The sequence below is a fragment of the Diceros bicornis genome, chromosome 15, assembly GCF_020826845.1.
Source record: "Diceros bicornis minor isolate mBicDic1 chromosome 15, mDicBic1.mat.cur, whole genome shotgun sequence".
NCBI classification, from domain to species: Eukaryota; Metazoa; Chordata; class Mammalia; order Perissodactyla; family Rhinocerotidae; genus Diceros; species Diceros bicornis.
In genome coordinates this window covers 27260085-27278667 of record NC_080754.1, presented here as the reverse complement: position 1 = coordinate 27278667, position 18583 = coordinate 27260085, and the positions used below count along the sequence as shown (strand labels likewise).

The 18583-nt window shown below is 44.8% G+C and overlaps 1 protein-coding gene across 1 annotated transcript; it reads right to left on the bottom strand.

The window, feature by feature from the left end:
* Positions 1-375: 375 nt before the first annotated feature.
* Positions 376-17502, bottom strand: SLC51A (solute carrier family 51 subunit alpha). The gene is made up of 9 exons (XM_058556018.1): positions 17465-17502; positions 16743-16837; positions 6567-6721; positions 5337-5410; positions 4718-4876; positions 4037-4148; positions 3612-3758; positions 1095-1200; positions 376-554 (listed from the first exon to the last, which is right to left on the bottom strand). Exons 1-9 carry the CDS (start codon positions 17500-17502, stop codon positions 418-420), a joined length of 1023 nt encoding a protein of 340 aa, XP_058412001.1. The 3' UTR covers positions 376-417.
* Between the last annotated feature and the right edge of the window lie 1081 nt (positions 17503-18583).

Here is an 18583-nt window from a genome sequence, read left to right as displayed (position 1 = left end):
CTTTGAGACTTGGGGCTTGTACTGTTTTGCCTTGCTGAGTTCTACTCAGTTCTTATACCAGACGAACTACCATATACTCTTTCCCTTTTCATTTGCTTTGGGAAAGCTCAGAGTGACCTTTCAATATAGAGGCTTTAAGGGCTAATAGTGGCACCCACAGAGGCAATGTGCCCAGTTGTAGAGTTTTAAACCCATCCTGTTTTTTTATTATAAAACTTAAAATACCTTCCCCAGGCAAGATCCAAAACAATTTCATCCTATTGCATAATTCATCTTCATGTCTATAGTCAAAGGTAATCTGCCATTTTGTGCTGACAATGGAATCCTTCCCCATTTGGTCAAGGTTAAGGGACAGTGAAGAAATCTCTTGCTCGTCTAATGAGTACAGTGTCTCTTTCATTGTCCAAGCCATCCACCTCAGGCTTTGAGGTTCAAATCCAGGTCCGGAGAAGAGAAAGTTTCATATCCAACCTTGTCATCTTTCCTTCGGTAATAGATTCGTGTCAGCCCAGTTAGCAGAAAAGTTTCCAGTATGAGGAGGTGGCAATTCATCACTGGAGCATAGGGTGAAATATAATGTAGGTTATGCTAAATTATAGAGGTAGTATCCCACCAGCAGCCCTTGCATATGAGTTGAACAACACTTTCTCCAATTTATCCTCAAACCGGGACCTACAGATATTAAGTTGTCATAAGTAATATAACAGGTTAATGGTAGAGGCAGAAATAGAACTTGGCTCTCTACCTTCTGCAATCTGAGGCTAGCATGAAACCTCGTTTCTTTTGTGTGTTTTATCAGCATGACCTTCTGCTTCCCAACCATACCCATTCTTCTCCCAGGAGCTAAGGATTGTACCCATGACTTCCTGGGTTGGCCATCAGGGCTGGCCTCAAGCTATGGGATAGCAGCTCTCTTCTGTGTGATCAAAGAAGTCATAGTCTCCTTAAAGCCTCTGCTGGGATTTCTTGGAGATCCCTTTCTGAGTATTTTGAGCAGAAACCAGGCTGTCCCAACCTCTGTTCTAAGGTCCTCTCTTCCCTGACCCTCCCCCCTTGCCCATCCTGGAATGGGATAGGATCCCCTGTGTGCTCACCTTGAGACCTGATTTTAGGGGAAAAGGGAGGCGAACAAGCAATCTGCCCGCTGTTGGCCAAGACTGAGAAGATGGCTGGCTGCAGGGCACTCAGGATGAGGAGTGCCTGTAAACAGAAAAGAGAAGCTAGGGCAGGGTGGGCCCAGCACCCATGGCGCTGAGGCCGGCTGGCCCACTGCTGTGCTTGTCCTTTCACTGTGCATTTGGCCGACCTTTAGATCTGTGCAGTTACAGAGGGTCGAGACTCACACTTGATTAAAATTTTGTGGAGTTTTAACCTTTAGGCAAATTACAATCTTGTCTTCTACCCAATATTTTTTGAGAGCTCCTGAGAAGAAACAACAAGAACTGATTGGGGGTTCATGTTTATTTCCATATCTCAGCTATGGCTACTAATGAGCACTTAATGGGTGAAAAGCGTGGATAATTAGAGAAGAGTCATTCCATCTAGCTCAAGTATCTGAGATCCCTGCTCCTAGAATGGTGGACAATGAACCATTAAAGTGCCCTTTGAAAAAATCTTGGCCATGCCAGGGGCTAGGGAGAGGGGGGAAAAGAGGAATTAGTGTTTAATGGGTACAGAGTTTTTGTGTGGAAGATGAAAAAGTTCTGGAGATGGATGGTGGTGATGGATGAATGCACTTAATGCCACTGAATTGTACACTTAAAAATGGTTAAAGTGGTAAATTTTATGTGTATTATACCACAATTAAAAAAAAAAAAAAAGAAGAGGGGGCCAGCCCAGTGGCGTAGTGGTTAAGTTCAGGCACTCTGCTTTGGTAGCCCGGGGTTCGCAGGTTCAGATCCCAGGCACAGACCTATGCACTGCTCATCAAGCCACGCTGTGGCAGCGTCCCACGTACAAAATAGAGGAAGATGGTCACAGATGTTAGCTCAGGGTTACTCTTCCTCAAGCAAAAAAAGAGGAAGATTGGCAATGGATGTTAGCTCATGGCCAATCTTCCTTACCAAAAAAAAAATAAAAGAAAAAGAAAATCTCTGTCCAGAGGCCCCAGGAGCACCATTTGTCTTAGTATTTGCCTTCCCTGAGTATACTTTCCTGGAGCAACAGCCTCTTCTAGGCAGACTCTGCTTTTCCAGGCTTCCCCACAGTAACCATGGGGCAATCACAGGGCTTTTACCCTGTGGCCTGATCCTAAGTGCTTCTGGGGTCCAGATCCTTTCTGTCCTTCAGTCCCTGACTCCATTTCAGGCTCTTTCCTCTCTCTTCCCATAGCCCCTTCAATTCTACCTACTGTGTGCCTGGAAATTCACATTCCAGAGGCATCTGCTTAGATCAAATGAGAATTTATGTGAAATCACTCTTTTAACTATAAAGCAGCTGTTATACCTTGGGAACAGGAGATGGGCCCAGCAAGAAGACAGAAAGAATGAAGAGAGAAGGAAAACAAGATTGGGCTAGAAGTCATTGCATTTGGTGGAAAAGTTATCTTTGGGTTTAGAGAATGAAAAGTATAAAAAGTGAACAAATGTGCCTTTGATAGAACTTTCAGAAGAGGTGTGAAGAGGAAGAGGCAGTGTGCTAAGAAAGAATGTGGGTTTGGGGAGTTTAGATTTAACTAATTTCTGGCCCCATCCCTACGTGCCTTTAAGCAAGTTCCATGACATCTCTGGGTCTCAGTTTCCTCATTTGTAAAACAGAAATAATAATGACTCCTAAGATTATTGTGAAAATTTAAATGTAATGTATAGAAAGTTCCTAGCACATGGTGTAGGTAGTTCATAGTTGTAGCTGCGATAATGCTGGTGCTGCTGGTGGTGATGAATTAAAGGGCTTTAGGAAGTACTGGGTACAAAAGAAAAGAGAAAAAAGCAAACGTAGAAGAATTTAAGGTTTGATAATATATGTGTTATGGGGTTGAATTGTGTGCCCCAAACAGAGATGTTGAAGTCCTAACCCCCAATACCTCAGAATGTGACCTTATTTCAAAACAGCATCATGTTTTGCTTAACTAATTAGATGTAACTAGTTAAGATGAGGTCATGCTGGAGTAGGGTCCTTATTCCAAGATGACTGATGTCCTTATAAGAAGAGGAAAAGAGACGTAAGACACAGATACATGACGGGAGAAGGCCACGTGACGATGAAGGCAGATATCGAAGTGATGCAGCTGCAAGCCAAGGAGCGCCAAGGAATGCTGGCCGCCACCAGAAGCTAGGAAGAGGCGAGGAAGGCTTCTCCCCTACAGGTTTCAGAGGGAGCATGACCCAGCTGACGTCTTGATTTTGTCTTCTAGCCTCCAGAACTGAGACAACAAATTTTTGTTGTTTAAGCCACCCAGGTTGTGGTATTTTGTTATGGCAGCCCCAGGAAAGTATTACAGCACAGAAAAGCAAAAACTGAGAAGTGGCAGGATCGTTTTCCAAATGGCACAGGAAACTTAAGGCCTAAGAAGATTCCCACACCTGCTTTTAGCCTTTATTAGTCTCACCTCCTAACCCCAATTATTTGTAGCTCTATTATTAAGCATCTTTTTTCTCCCAGGGTATAGTTACCTGGAACAGAGCAAATTTGGCTCCCATGTTCTGCTCACCCAGGTGCAGCCTGGCTTGACGGAAAATGATGCTCAGGGACCAGAGAGCCAACAGGGTGGACATGCCAAGGACGGTGTTGATCCACAGAGCTGTGCTCTTCTCAGAAATCTATTGTCAGATCAGAAAGTAGTCAGTGAGGGAGGCAAGCCCCGTTCTTCTCCTTTTATTTCTCCTGTCCCATGGTAGGAAAGGTAATAAAAAAGGCCCCAAAGCCTTGGCGTATTCCGGTCTCCTCTCTCCCCACCAGAGTCCCCGAGTCTATACTTTTCCACAACTACGCTGACCCTGGGGCCTTGTATCAGGGGATGTTGGCTCCAGCTATTCCTTCTAGAGCTCAGAGGTACTAAATGAGTCTTGGACTTTGCTGCCCCTTACTCCTGGCTTACATCTGCTGGGTCATAGATGCCATCAGGGATAAGAAACAGGCCCGCCAGGCCCATTGTTATCCTGAAGAAGGCATACTGGAATGGGCCCAACATCAGCAGCTGAAGCTTCTTCCTGAAGGGAGAAGAGGGTTAGGAACATGAACCCACAAACTACCCACCCCAAGAAGATAACTCTCAGCTCCCTCACTGGGCTCCAGGGCTGAGGCTTGGCTGCCATCATAGATACCAAAACGGTTACATGAATGGGAACATAGGAAGAAGCAAGAATATTGAGAGCATTAGGAACCCTTCATCTTGCCTCCCACTCACCTCCAGATCAGAGTGCTGCCTTCTGAGTAAGAACTATCAGAGTGTTGACCCAACTTCATTAATCAAAAGGGGCAAAATGGGCAAGTAAATAGCCCAAAGTCCAGTTTGCTCTGTGTGACTAAAGTTTGTAGGGGGCAGAGAGCTTAAGTGATGGGAACTTTGGGGTTCTTCCTCTGCTCCCCTTACCCCTGGGTGGGTGCCCAGTATATGGGTCCTGGTGTGAGATGCCCACCCTTTCATCATTGGTTTTGTTCTATACAAGCCTAATCCCAACAGGCTTGAAGCAGGGCTGAGAGAGCCAGCAGAGGCTGTTGGGAAAGTGCAGGAAGAGGCTAACCTGTTCCTCAAGCATGCCTCTCCCTCCCGCCTTACCTGGTGAGCATGAGTTTGGGGCAGCAGGGGCAGCAGCAGCAGCAGGGGCCTGTGTGGATCATCATCGGGGTGTCCTTCAATGTCCTCAGTACTGCCTCCTTCCCCCCAAAGCCTTCCACCATGGCCATCATCAGCAGGTAAAAGCACACCGAGTAAAATCTGGAGCAGGAGCAGGGGGAGAGGTGGGACTGGAGTGCACAGATGGGAGGCGGCAGCCAGCTGAGGGAACACCTTTTGCTACCAAAGAAAGATAGACTGCAAAGGGAGCAGGGAGAGGTGGGGCTCACTGAGGGGATCGTGGTAGGGACTAGGCATTCTGAATGTGTGACCCAAGAGGAGTGAGAGAGAGGACAGAGTCCAGGCGCCTGGAAAGAGGGGAATTTCAGACTGTGGGAACGAAATGGTGGCTGAGGAAGAGCAGAACCAGAAGTTCAAGAGACCCGGAGTAGCACAAGTTGGAAAGGGCTAGATTCGTGATCAATTGATTGGTTTGCAGGGATTTATGGAAGGGGTAGGGGGATAAAAGGAGACACAGACTCTAGTCCTGGGTGAATGGGGAGCAGAAGGGGATGCCAGAAGGATACTGGGCCCAGAGCTGCGGGTGGGCCAGGACACTCACGAGATTATGGCCATTTCCACGAGCGTGAGGGAACGAGGGACCCAGAGACCAAAGCAGCAGAACACAGACACTACCTGCTTGGAGAGGAGCAAGAAGCCAGTTAGAGCAAGGAAGGAGACTTTGTGCTCGCCCTCTCGACCTTTTGTGGCAAGGGCCCAAGGAAGCAAAACCTAAACATTGGAGGCACCATTACTTAGAAGGGGCCGGCTGGAAAAATAACTAATTAAATCAACTAATTAAAAAAAATTTTTTTAATTTAGCTGTCAGTTCCTTCTATGTCTAGGGTTTGAGACAGTAAGTCACCTTGAGACAGGGGCTCTTTTAAAGACTGTCTTATCCTATATCCCTGGGGTAGGAGTAGGTAAGTTCACCCTTAGGAGTAAATGGATCAAGATCCAGCACTTCCTTTTGAACATCTCATGTTATTAGAGCATCTCTGATTACTTGAGATGGCCCAGGCAGATGTCATCTGGCAGGAAAGGACCTCAAGGACTCCACTCTCCACCCCAAACAGATACACAGAGCTCACCACAAGGAAACAGAAGTCCAATCTGATGGCCTAGGAGCAAGCTAAAGGCCTATATAATGGCTGTGGGAATGAGTTAAAAAGGCCTACAATGTAAGAGTAGAGCTGAGTATGACCATGTGGAAAAAAATTCTTTCCCTCTTTTTTTTTTTTAATATTATTTATTTACTTATTTTCCCCCCAAAGCCCCAGTAGATAGTTGTATGTCATAGCTGCACATCCTTTCCAGCTGCTGTGTGTGGGACGCGGCCTCAGCATGGCCGGAGAAGTGGTGCGTTGGCGCACGCCTGGGATCTGAACCCGGGCCGCCAGCAGCGGAGTGCGTGCACCCAACCGCTAAGCCACGGGGCCGGCCCTCTTTCCCTCTTATACTCTGAGGAACCACCACTTGCCTGTACAGGAAGGAAGCTTGCTTTTAACAGCAATACTGTGGCAGGGGAGTAGTGAGTGGGGCTGCTGGAAGGTTGAGCAGTTTCTCCAGCTGGCTCTGTGGCTCTAGGAATTCAAACACTCCATCCCACTGCCTGTTGGCCTTCCAAGCATGGAGTCTTGACCGCAAATGGAGATCAGATTACAACCCCCACCCTAAGGTGGTAGAGGCAGGCAACCCTTTGCTGACTTGAATTGTTGAGTTTAGAGGAATTCTCAAAATGGTCCCTGCCTCCTCTTCAATCCCTCCCAAAGGGCAGCTACAGGGCCCTCACCGTGGGTGCAGAGCTGCTCCACAGCAGAGTCCTCCTCTTGATGGGGCAACGGGTGTTCTTGTACAAGTAGACAGCGTCCTCCAGGAAGATGGCGATCGAGCCCAGAGAAAGCAAGGTCATGATGACTGTGAGGGCAATTTCCAAAGGGCCCAATGCTAGAGCGGAAAGAGAGGGCAGACTCCAGTGAGCTGAAGACCAGGACTGAGAGGCAGATGTGGGCTTCCTCATCTGGGTCTAAATTGCTTTACCATATCCAGAATTATCTGGTCTAGGCTCTCATCCATGCAGAAGAATGGCTTTTTCTTAGATCTAGAGTATCCAACACGTGAGTAAGTGTTCTTCTGCATGGATGGGAAACTAGACCAGATAATTCTAGGTATGGTAAGGCTTACCTGAACCAGGGTATAGACACCAAACAAGTTTTTACATAATTAGCAAAAATTTCGAATCAGGAGGTCGGCAGGACCTATTCACTTTTCTACCTCCAGTGCCAGGTGTCATACAAACAGACATGGACCAATTAACATTGTAACTGGAGCAGAATGTAATTAATGGAATACTTAAGAGCTGTTTAAATTTGATTTTAAAAATTATGTCGTGAAACTGGGACATTACGAAGGAATTTTAACAAAAGAGAAATGGATACAAGTAAAGACTCCCAGGACATTCGACCCATGTTGGCCTCACACCTAGTCTTACATTAAATGCGGTCCAGTAGCTCTTTTTAGTGTTTATTGCAATCATTTGAGGAGTTGTTAAAAAGTAGCTGTCCAGGCCCTGCCCTCAGAGATGCTGTTTTAATAGATCTGGGACCGGCCCCATAATCTGCATTTTTAACAAGCTCACCTGATAATGGTCAAACACTGGTGAAGCTCCTCTGGCCTTACCATTGCTAACAGGAAAAAATGAATATAGTCACAATATGTGTTTCTGAACATGTGATTCACCAATGCAGCAATTAGTTTTAAACAAAGGGTTCTGTGTCCTCCGTGACTAAGCCCAGACCCTCACTTATCTAAGTCTTTTCCCTAGTTGGCAGACTCTCTCCTTTCTACCTCCTAACTGGCTAGATGAGAGGAAGAAGGGGGAGAAGACTGCCAGAGCCCAGTCCATTGTCTTATTGTATTGGGAGTAAGGTATGAGGAAGGTATTGGCTAGTCTGCCCTATAGTTTGGTGACTGAGGGCAGCTCAGTCAGAGATGTTACCACTGAAACCAAAACAGGAAGGAAAGAGACCATATCACACTAAAGACTTGAGTTGTTGTCATTTGGGTCAGTCATGCCTTGTGGCACCACAAGGAGCATCCAGGACAAAGGTGAATCTGTCAAAAAATATCACATTGATCCTGGTGCCCTTATTTTGGGACACACGTTTTTCTCTCTGCTTTATCCAAGCCTTTTACCTCTGACCACACTTAGGTCTAGTGACCAGTCCAGAGGACCTGCCCTTGGTGGAAGGTGGCCCTTGGAATCCAGCTCCCAAGCTGGACTTCTGAAGTCAGTGGTAAACTTGTGCTTTCTATCACAGGCCACAAAAGACAGGATAGTGCTATTTTTTTTCCTTCTACCCATCCCTTCCTCCACCCACCTCTACTTAGTTAGGATACAGCCCTCCGGGGGACTAAATTACCGGTGTGACATTGCTGTTACTGTTTAGCTCTGTTGCCTCTTTCTCAATTACCTCTCTAGATATTGCTCCAGTAGGCCCTGCAAGTTTTGAACATTAAAAAACGGGTTGTGGTCCTTTATTAAAAAAAGACTTTACCTTTTCCTCCTTGAAACTTTTAAAATACAAACATCACAGAGGATGTTTGTACACAGTTTTACCCTTATACAACAAAAATGTGTATTTAAAACAATCATAGAGATACACATAAAGCCTGCCATGTATCAAAATAATTCCAGATAGATTAAAGAGACAAGTCTTTAAAAATCAAACAAAAAATTGAGACAGAAAAAGAGAGAGAATTATATCTTCATCAAAGCTTTGGAGAGGGAAGACCTTCCTAAGCTTAGGAGCAACCCAAGAAATCACAAAGAGAATGATGGTCAGATTTGGTATAAAGAGTTTAAACTTCTGAATGTTAAAAAAAAGAAAGCAGCAAACAAACTGGAGGAAAGCTTTTTTTTTTTTTTTTGGTGAGGAAGATTAGCCCTGAGCTAACATCTGTTGCCAATCATCTTCTTTTTGCTAAGGAAGATTGGCACTGGGCTAAGATTTGTGCCTATCTTCCTCTAATTTATATGTGGGACGCCTGCCACAGCATGGCTTGATAAGCGGTGCTTAGGTCCACACCTGGGATCCGAACATGTGAACCCCAGGCTGCCGGAGCGGAGAACGTGAACTTAACCGCTACGCCACCGGGCCAGCCCCTAGGAAAGCATTTTTAATAAATGTGTACTCAAGTTTAAGATCTTTATTAACATAAAGAAAACTGATAACAAAAACAGGAGGCTCTTGCAAATAAATGGGAAAATAATATTACACAGTTTGGGACATGTGGGAAAATGGTCAACCTGCCTAGTAATCAGAGAAGAGCAAAATAACAGTGATATATTATTTTTGTTTTATTAAAAGATAATGTTTATAATATTATTAACTAACAGCCCTAAATTAAAAACAACTTAAATGTCCAACAGTATTGGAATTATTAAGTAAACTACCCAATAGAATATTATGCAGGCATGAAAAATTTGTGCACGCCATAAAAAGTCTTTGCGAAGAATATGTAATAATATTTTTCTAAACTTATTAGCACTCAATAAAAAAACTTATTAACAGACCCACACATCTATGGTCATCTGATTTATGACAAAGTCTCCACTACAATTCCAGAGGAAAAGAATATTTTTTTCAAGAAAGGATGCATGGGTTAATTGGATATCCTTTGAGGGATAAAAAAGAACATTGACACCTCCCTCACGTCACACAAAACACCTAAATGTGAAAGTTAAAACGATAAAGTTTTTAGAGGAAAACAGAGAAGTGTATCTTCATGACTTTGAGATAGGCAAAGATCTTTTAAAATAGGACACAAAAGCAATAATCATGAAGAAAAAAATTGATAAATTGGACTTCCTGAAAATTAAGAATTTCCATTCATCAAAAGAAACCATTAAGAGAATGAAAAGACAAGCTCAGAGAACTCATTAGGGAAATACAAATGTGAGATATCATTCCATACCCACCAAAAGGGCTAAAATTAAAAGGACTGACGATTCCAAGTGCTAGTGAGGATGAGGAACAATTGGAACTCTCATACATTGCTGTTGGCAGTGGTGCAACCACTTTGGAAAACAGGTTGTTAGTATCTATTAAAGCTAAACATATACCTACACTATGACACAGAAATTTCACTCCTGGATAGACATTCAATAGAAATGAGTGCTTATAAACACCAAAAGAATGTTCAGAGCAGCGTTATTCATAATGGCCCAAACTGGAAACAGCCCATATGTTCTTCAGCAAGGATACAGATAAACAAATTGTGATATATTCCCACAATGGAATATCACACAGCCAATACATGCAACAAAATGGATCAATCTTAAAAACATAATGATGAGTGAAGGAAGCCAGACACAAGAGTACGGTTTGATTTTGTTTATGTAAGATGAAGAATAGGGAAAACTGATCTATAAAGGTGATAGAGGTTAGAGTAGTGGTCTTTGGAGGAATGTTAACTGGAGGGAATACGAGAGACCCTACTGGATGCTGGAAATGTTCTATATCTTGATCTGGGTGGTGGTTTCACAGATGTACACATAGGTACAAATTCATGAAACTATATACTTAAGATCATTACCCTTTACTGTATATAATTTATACCTACAAAAAAAATCCTTATGTAAACAAAGCAGGATGCAAAATTAGCACAGTAAAATTATAGCTATGTTTAAAGGATTTGATTGGGGAGAGACAGGTAGAAAAGAGTTGGGCACTAATATCTCTATCTTACAAAATGGAAAGTCAACAAATACTGTCCATAATTGGCAGGATAAGAAATAAACTATAGATATACTATATTGCTATAAAAAATAACTAAAAATATTGACATAATTATATGGAGAGAATGGAAGAAGATTGGCCCAAGTGAGAGAAATCCTCATGTATCACAGAGGCACCACAGATAAAGTCCAAAATTGATACCCCAGAAAATAATGGTGTGCACATATTGGTGATTTGAAGGTAACCATCAGAAGAACCAACAGCTAAAAAGGGAGGAAGATTAGAAATGGGAATGGAGAGAGCAAGTGATTGTTGATTTTCGTTAGTAGCCCTTTTGCACTATTTGAATTTTTAACCAAGGTGTGGTATTACTTTGATAGCATAAAAACATTAAAAAGTCATTTCATAGAAAAATGCCTAGAAATACTTAAAAAAAAACATTAGCAATGCTGTTTTGGGTGGTGGGACTGTGGGTGGTTTTGGTCTTCTTGTTTTCTATCTTTTCCTCTAACTTTTTTCTATCTTTTCCAATTATTCTATAATGAACATGTATTTTATAACAAAAAATATGGTTTTTTAAGAGGACACATTTTGCCAAATATATAATAATATGAAAAAATTCATATGATGTCATGCATATAAAAACAGGACACAAAATTCTAGGTAGTGTATTTCTACTAATGTTAAATAAAAGCATAGAAAAAGAAAATCACACTGTGATATTTGCAGTGCCTATCTCTGAGTTGTGGGATTACATATGATTTTTCCTCTTTTTATTTTTCTGTATTTTCATATTTACTTTACTGAATCTGAATTATTTTTACAATAAAAATGTTTAGTTTTAAAAAAATACAGAAGAAAGATAAAGTCCAGATAGGCAGAAACCAAAATTAATTCAGTAGATATGTTAAAACCAATGTCCATTGTCAGGAGGGGGAGTCACTGCTGGAAGCCTCTCCTTGCCCCGCCCCCCCACGCCCTACTCAACTCTCATCCTCATCAGCTCAGTGAGAGCTGAGAGCAGAAACCACCCTTTCCCGAGCCATCAAGGCTTTCCCAGTCCTCGCTGTCCTTGACTGCTCCCTCCTCCGTGAAAAGCCCCCTCCCCTTGACTCCCAGAACCGCAGTCCTCCTGGTTCCCCCCAGGCCTCTGACCCCAGGTCTCCTCGACTGATTCCTCACCCTCTCGCACACCCTGTGTTCTCCAAACTCAGTCAGGGCAGCTCAGCTCTTCTCTGTTGATTGAGGTTTCTCTTCTCTGTTGATTGAGGTTTCCGATTTCCCTACCACTCCTTCAGACTCCCAGCAACCACGTGAGCTGTTTCCACCTCCAGGACTTTCCAGGTGGCTTCTGCCTGCTCAGCTTTTCTCCCTGAGCTGCGTGTGGCTGGCTCCTTCTCATCTCTGAGCTCTCTGCTTCAATGTCCCTGCTCAGCTAGCCTCTCCCTGGCCCTGTGTGACGTTGCCCCCACCAACCGTCCTCCCACCATAGTGTAAGCTCCACGAAGGCAGGGACTCTTTGGGGCTTGTTCTCCGTTCCACCATCCAACTGCCTGGAGCAGTAACTGTCTGTGACTATTCCTTGAATGAAAGAAATGACCCCGTGACAATTGCTATTGTCATCTCCATTGCATAGGCTTTTCCAGGCAACTAGGCTGAGAGAGTTAAGCACCTTGCCCAGGGTCACACAGCCTGGAAATGAAGGAGCTGGATTGAAACCCAGGGGTCCTGACGCTAAGCCTGTATTCTTCACCATTACACACACTCACTCTTGGTGTGTGTTCACATGGATACGGGAGAGAGTGTGGAGTGACATAGACAATCAAATGCAGCCCTAAAGGGTTGTTTCAGTTGATGAAGGTGGGGATGGGCATGTCCTGACTGTTCAGTACAGAAGTGCTTGTGCAGCGTCTTGTGAGTGCTGGCTTGGGCACTCGACTCTTTCTAGTACCCGCAGTATCTACAGGCTCCTGTGTGCACCTCCACAGCGCAGAAGCTGAGAGAGAGCAGGGCCTGAGCACCCATAGCCTGCCACCCCTCGCTCCATCACACTCATTTGTCTTCTTAGAAGATTGTCCCACACTGTATTTGTCTGCTTCTTAATCGATATTACAGGACAAAAGTGTTCTATCGCCTACGGATCTGCCTTAGACAAAAGAAATGCCTTAAACAAAGTTAAACGTGTTTCTTTCCTGCAAAGCATACTGGAGATTTTTATCTGATTTGCATTATTAATTTCCAAAAGGATGTCATAGAACACAGCTTGTACAAAACTTATTTTTCTGCCGACTCTGTTTTCACGAAGCACTCCTCGGGATTCGTATTCCAGGAAAACACTCTGGGAAATGCTTGTCTAGCTGACCGTTTTGAAAACAACTATACCTTTAGCAACTAGCACATTTCCCACTGTCTCTGAAATAGTGAAGATTACCTTTTTGAATAATGAAAACGATATCAGAACATTAAAATTCTGAAAACAGAGGATGAGTTATAATCCTAGCTAGTTCCTAACCCAAAATTATTTTCATTTTTGCATATTTGTTTCCACGGAGGTTAAGAGCGTAAGCTCTGGAGTCAGAGACATTTGAGTTCAAAGTAAAATTCCACTTTCTGCTCTATGACCTTAGACATGTTATTCATCTCCTCATTAAACCTTTCAGCACAGCACCTGGCGTGTAGTATTTGCTCAATAAAAAGTAGTTTTAAAAAATATGCTGGTTAAAGTGCACAGGCAGGATATTGCTGCAATCATACTGTAAAGTTTTGTATTCTGTTTTTTCATCTAACATTTCATCACAGCTTTTCAAAAACTATTTTTATAATTATTTTTTAAATTATAAGATATTTCAAAAATAAAGAGAATAATAGAGCAAACATAAATATCCCCATAATCCATTTTAAAGTGTTACCAAATTGCCAATTTTGCTTCAAAAGTTATTTTTAGAAAAATAAAACATTACAGACGTATCTGAAGCCCCCTGTATGTACTTCCCGGATCCTCTCTCCTTCCTGATCTCACCCCCCAGATGTAACTACTGTTCTGAAGTTGGTGTATATCTTTCCCAATTATGTTTTAATTTTTACAATGTGTACATATTCAACATATGATATTGCTTTGCATCTTTGAAAAGTCTATATAAATGGCACCATCCTGCAAAATGCTTTTTCAACATTGTTTTCATGATTTTGTTTTTTTTATCACTACAAACAGATGCTGCAGTAAGCATTCATGGATGTGTCTCCCTGGCGTGTATAGGGGAGTTCCTGTGTTCGGACCCGCCGGACTGGAGTTGCTGGGTGTAGGAGATGAGAATCTTCAGTGTTACAGATATCTAATTACCCTCCAAAGTGGTTACACCAATTTTTACTCCCACCAGCAGTCTATGAGAGCTCACAGTTCACCTCCAATTCACCATCACTGGGGAATCTCAGGCTTTTTATTTTTGCCTATAAGATAGGAGTGAAATGATATTTCATTGTTTAATTCACAGTTCCCTAATGCTTAACAAAATAGATAATCTTTTTGTATATTTATTGGCCGTTTTGGTACTTCTTCTCTGAATTGTCTGTTCATATATTTAATCCAGTTTTTATTGGGTAATTTGTCTTATGTTGCCTACTCTTCCTTCATTGTTTAGAGGCTTGAAAATATCTTCTCTTGGTCTATGGTTTGGCTTTTGATGTTGTTTTCAGTTGTGCAGAAGTTTGTTTACTTTATACAGTCAATCTTCTCCATGATCATTTGTTCTTTCTTGTGTTTTAAGAAATTATTATCTACTCCTAGTCATAAAAATATCTTTCTATATTTTCTTTTACAAAAATGTTTGCATTTTACATTTAGGTACTTAATCCAGATTAAAGCTACTTTGGAGCTATTTTCATGTTTGTTTATTTGCCATAGGGACAGGCATTTGTCCAGCCTCTCTTCTTGGAGAATCCATCCTGCCCCCTGATATGTGTAGCATCGTTTCATAAAGCCAGCCCCCGAGTGGGCAGCGGTCTGTTCCGGGCCCTCTATTCTGTTCCATTCGTCTACTTGTCAGGCCCCTTACAGTTAGTACCTCATTGATTTAATATAGTCTTAGTATAAGCTTTAACCTCTGGTAGAGCAGGTACTCTCCTTATGCTTTTTCAAAATTCTCTTGGCTTTTCCTGGCCCTTCACTCTTCCATATAAATGTTTGGATCAGTCCATTAAAAAAAAATCCTGTAGGGATTATAATTGCAATCATATCACAGGCATTTCAAAACCGGATTATTGAAAAGTTCAATAGCTCTTCCAGAATAGCTCTTTGTTAAATGGCATTTAATTTAAGGAACAACAGAATTTACAAATGAAGGAGGAAGGGGTTTCGCCACATCCTCCAATGGGCGCCTCTTCCTGACGCCCTGTTTCCGGCACTGTCATCACGTTGCCCAGATCCCGAGTCATCATTAGAGTCTCTTTTACTTTCCTTCCTTGTATAGATATTTAGCAGATTGCCGGCTCTTTCTTTGATTTGCCTGTTCCCTAGCCTTCCCTTCCTTTCCCTGACTTTGCCCTGGTTCAGCCTCTTGTCTGTCTTGCTGGGCTGGGGCAATAACCTCCCGTTTATGACCCTGCTTCTCAAGACTTTTCTTCCCTGAAGGCACCCTGATTACTGATCAGTGGTTGTAAAGCACCATCCAGGCCCTCCCAATCTCAGAGTCCTCTGTCTGCTGGATCAAGTACAGCTCCTCTGCCTGACGCTCAGCAGGCCCCAGCTTTCCTGCCAAGCCCTCTCAACTGTCACCTGCTTTCCATCGGTAACCTTGACTCCTGCCGGATCCAGCTCCTCAGTGTCTGGGGAACCTGCCTGCTCATTCAGTCTCTATGCCCACCCCAGCCGTGCCCACTGCCTGCTCTCCACTCTCCACTTGCTACCCAACTCCAACAGTTCCACCTGGAACAAGGCAGCTCACCCGACGACCAGAGCCAGAATGGTCTCCCTACTGTGAACATCCTTGGTGCTTCTATTTGCAGACTTTGTAGCAAAGCAACGTGAGCTCCATTTTCAGAGGGTAAGGCAGAGTTTCTCAATCTGAGCACTATTGACACTTGACCCAGATAATTCTTTGTTGTGGGGGCTTTCCTTTGTTTCCAGGCTGCATCCCTGGCCTCTGCCCACTACATGCCAGGAGCACCCTCTAGTTGTGGCACCTGAACCTGTCTCCAGACCTTGTCAGAAGTCCCCTGGGGGACAACACGGCCTCTTTTGACAACCACTGATGCAAGGGAGGACTTGTACCCCCAGCTGCACCGTCTGAACAAGGGGTCCCTGGAGCTGGAGTTGGCAGCTGCCTCCTGGCACGAACCACAGAGCAGCTACAAGGTGTCTCTGGACACTCTCTGGCAGTTGGCATCTGCTCTGGTTCAGAGCATCTGAAACGGGGCTGAATACTGCCCAAGGCCATGTCCACGTCTGCCTCCTGATGCACGCTGAGCACATCCTGTTGTTCAGAGAGCGTCTGCTCCTTGAGGTGACGAGATCAGAAGGAGGCTGGGAAAGCATCTAGGATACCATAAAGACACCTTTCATCTACATCTAAGAGGAAGTTAATCATGCAGTGGGAAAACAAAATACAACGTGGATATGAACCACATTTGCTATAAAGGTGCTAGATTCTTTTGACTGTCGATGACTTAGGTGTCCAGAGAATGAACTGAGTCCCATCCTCTGCCTCTTACTTTCAAACGCAGTTCATTGATAGGATCTAGTGGGCCAGCAGGGTCAGAATACTTTCACAGGTTCATCTACATTTTAAGAATTTTATTCCTAGCGGCTACCCCTCTGGAATGACACAGGCCCTTTCCCAAGGAGGCTGTTGTGCAGGCGTCAAGGGGATTCTGTGGGGCTTGGATCATTCGGGCACCGTCCTGAGTCCCTGGATGGCCCTGGGGTCTGAAAACTGCTCCAGGCAGTGTCCCCAGTTTGAGAGCTTTGAGGCTGGGATCTGTGGGAGGCCCCACATGCAAGTTTATCTTGTGGGCTAGGTTGTCATGTCCCTTTTTTGACCTACTGGCTCCGTGAGGAGTTGCTCTTCTCCAAGGCCTCAACCACGATGGACACTGTTCCAGACATCCTCCCAGGCTCTCCAGGCTGGCCAGCTCAGGACCACCTCTCCTCAGCTCCTCTTAGCTGTCCTGACTTCCCGCTGGGATGCTCATTTCCTCCTTTCACTTCCCTCTGGGGAGGGTCCCTGACTCACCTCTCAGAAGCTGGGCTGCGGTGGGCGGGAGAGAGAAGCAGGCAGAGGGGATGCTGTAGTTGGTTTTCAGTATGTCCAGAAGATCTGCCGTGTACCTGGAGAGACATCAGTCTGCCTTCAGAATATGGGGACTTGGGGAAGGGGGAGGGTACCAGAAGGGACACCAGTTACTTGACACCCCCTCAAACACTCCTGGGTTCAGGGAGCTTGTCTATTTCCCCTAATGGTCTTGAGGGAATGGAGAATTGGCCCAGGCTAGGGTGTCAGGCAGGCTGTCACGCAGGCCACAGGCAGGTCTGGCTATGGTGTCCAAAAAGCCCACAGTGCATTCTCTCCACTTCCATTGAGGCAGCAGCCCAGAGGCTGGCTAGGGAGAAAGAGCAGGGTCCCAGAGAAAGAGCTTAGCACCCTTAGGACCCTTAGCACCAGGGATGAGTCCCCAACTGTTCAGGGTCCTGTGCAAGCCCCCCAGAGTGCCCACCTCTGGGATCTTTCTTTCTCCAGTTGGCGGGCAAAGCCAAGGCTCCGAGGGGTCATGCACTGGCCCAACCCCACAGTGTTCCTGAGGACCTCATGGACAGCCAGACCATTATCAGTCCTGTCTCACTCTGTGTGCTGGGAGCCAAAGGGCCCTGGGAGGGAGGGAGGGACAGGCCAGAGCCATAGGGGCCACCGCTCCTTATCAACTGGCTACTGGCTTAGGGCCTGCTGCTCTCACTCACCTGGGGTCAAGCTTTATCTGAGTCCTGCCTGACTCCATGGTCTTCTCTCTCTCTGTGGCTCTCCAGGCAGGCACTGAAGGGCAAGGAGTGGTGGGCAGGAGGGGGCCCTGAGGGAGGTGGCTCTCGCTGGCCCTGTTGCCTGCTGGCCTTTCCCAGAGGACCCAGGCTGCAGGTAGTGGCTGGTCTTCGCCTCTGGCTCCTTCCCTCTTCAGGCCTCCTGTGCCCGCAAGTTTCTAGAACCTATCTCAGAGTTCACCCAGGAGGAATTTGATCCTGTCTGCTGGCTGAGTTCCCTGGCTCCTGACTCCTCCCTGTCCCGGTGTTGGTCCCTCCTGCCTCCCTCCCACAAATGCCTTTGGCCACCCCTTGCCCCTGGCCCGCCCCCATCTTACTTCCCCCACTAAGGAGCCTTCTAGGGCAGTGGTAGGGACAAAGTTCTCAATCCTCCCTGCAAGACCTCCTGGTCAGCAACCCTGCCTCCCTCAGAACCTGTCTGGAGCTCAGGCTCTGGTCCCCTGGCGATGGGAGAGTCAGGGCTGAGGCTTAGACTGTGTTGGTGCTGTTGGCTTGGCATAGAAGAGAGAACTAGCTGGAAAAGCCAGATGAAGCCCTTGTGGGTTTCCCAAAGCCCAGCCCTCCACATGTTGGTGACGGGCTTATCCAGCCAAACAGCAGCCAAGGATGCAGCAAATGGGGGTGAGGCTGTATTTAAGAGGCAGAGTTGCTGAGTGAGATTTCTGAGCATTTTGACAGATTTTGAAAAACTGTGCCAAATTATTTGCTTATGAACTATTTTATTGGTTGTTGATTTCTCCTCTGTCTACAAATAGATTTAAACTTATTTGAGGCCAAATACAGTAACCCTAGGTTCCTGGCACAGGGCCTGACATTTACTCAGCTCTCCTTAGAATTGGTCGCCTGACTTACAAAATAATAAAATCATGGCAACAGCTAAGGTCTATTAAGCGTTTATGGAGCACCAGGTGCTGTATGAAATGCAATATGTTCCTTATCTTGTTTAAACCTTCAGTCACTCTTATAAGGTAAATACTATCTTTATTCCCATTTGACAGATAAGGAAACTGAGTTTCAGAGAGGTTATGACACCAGGTTGGATAG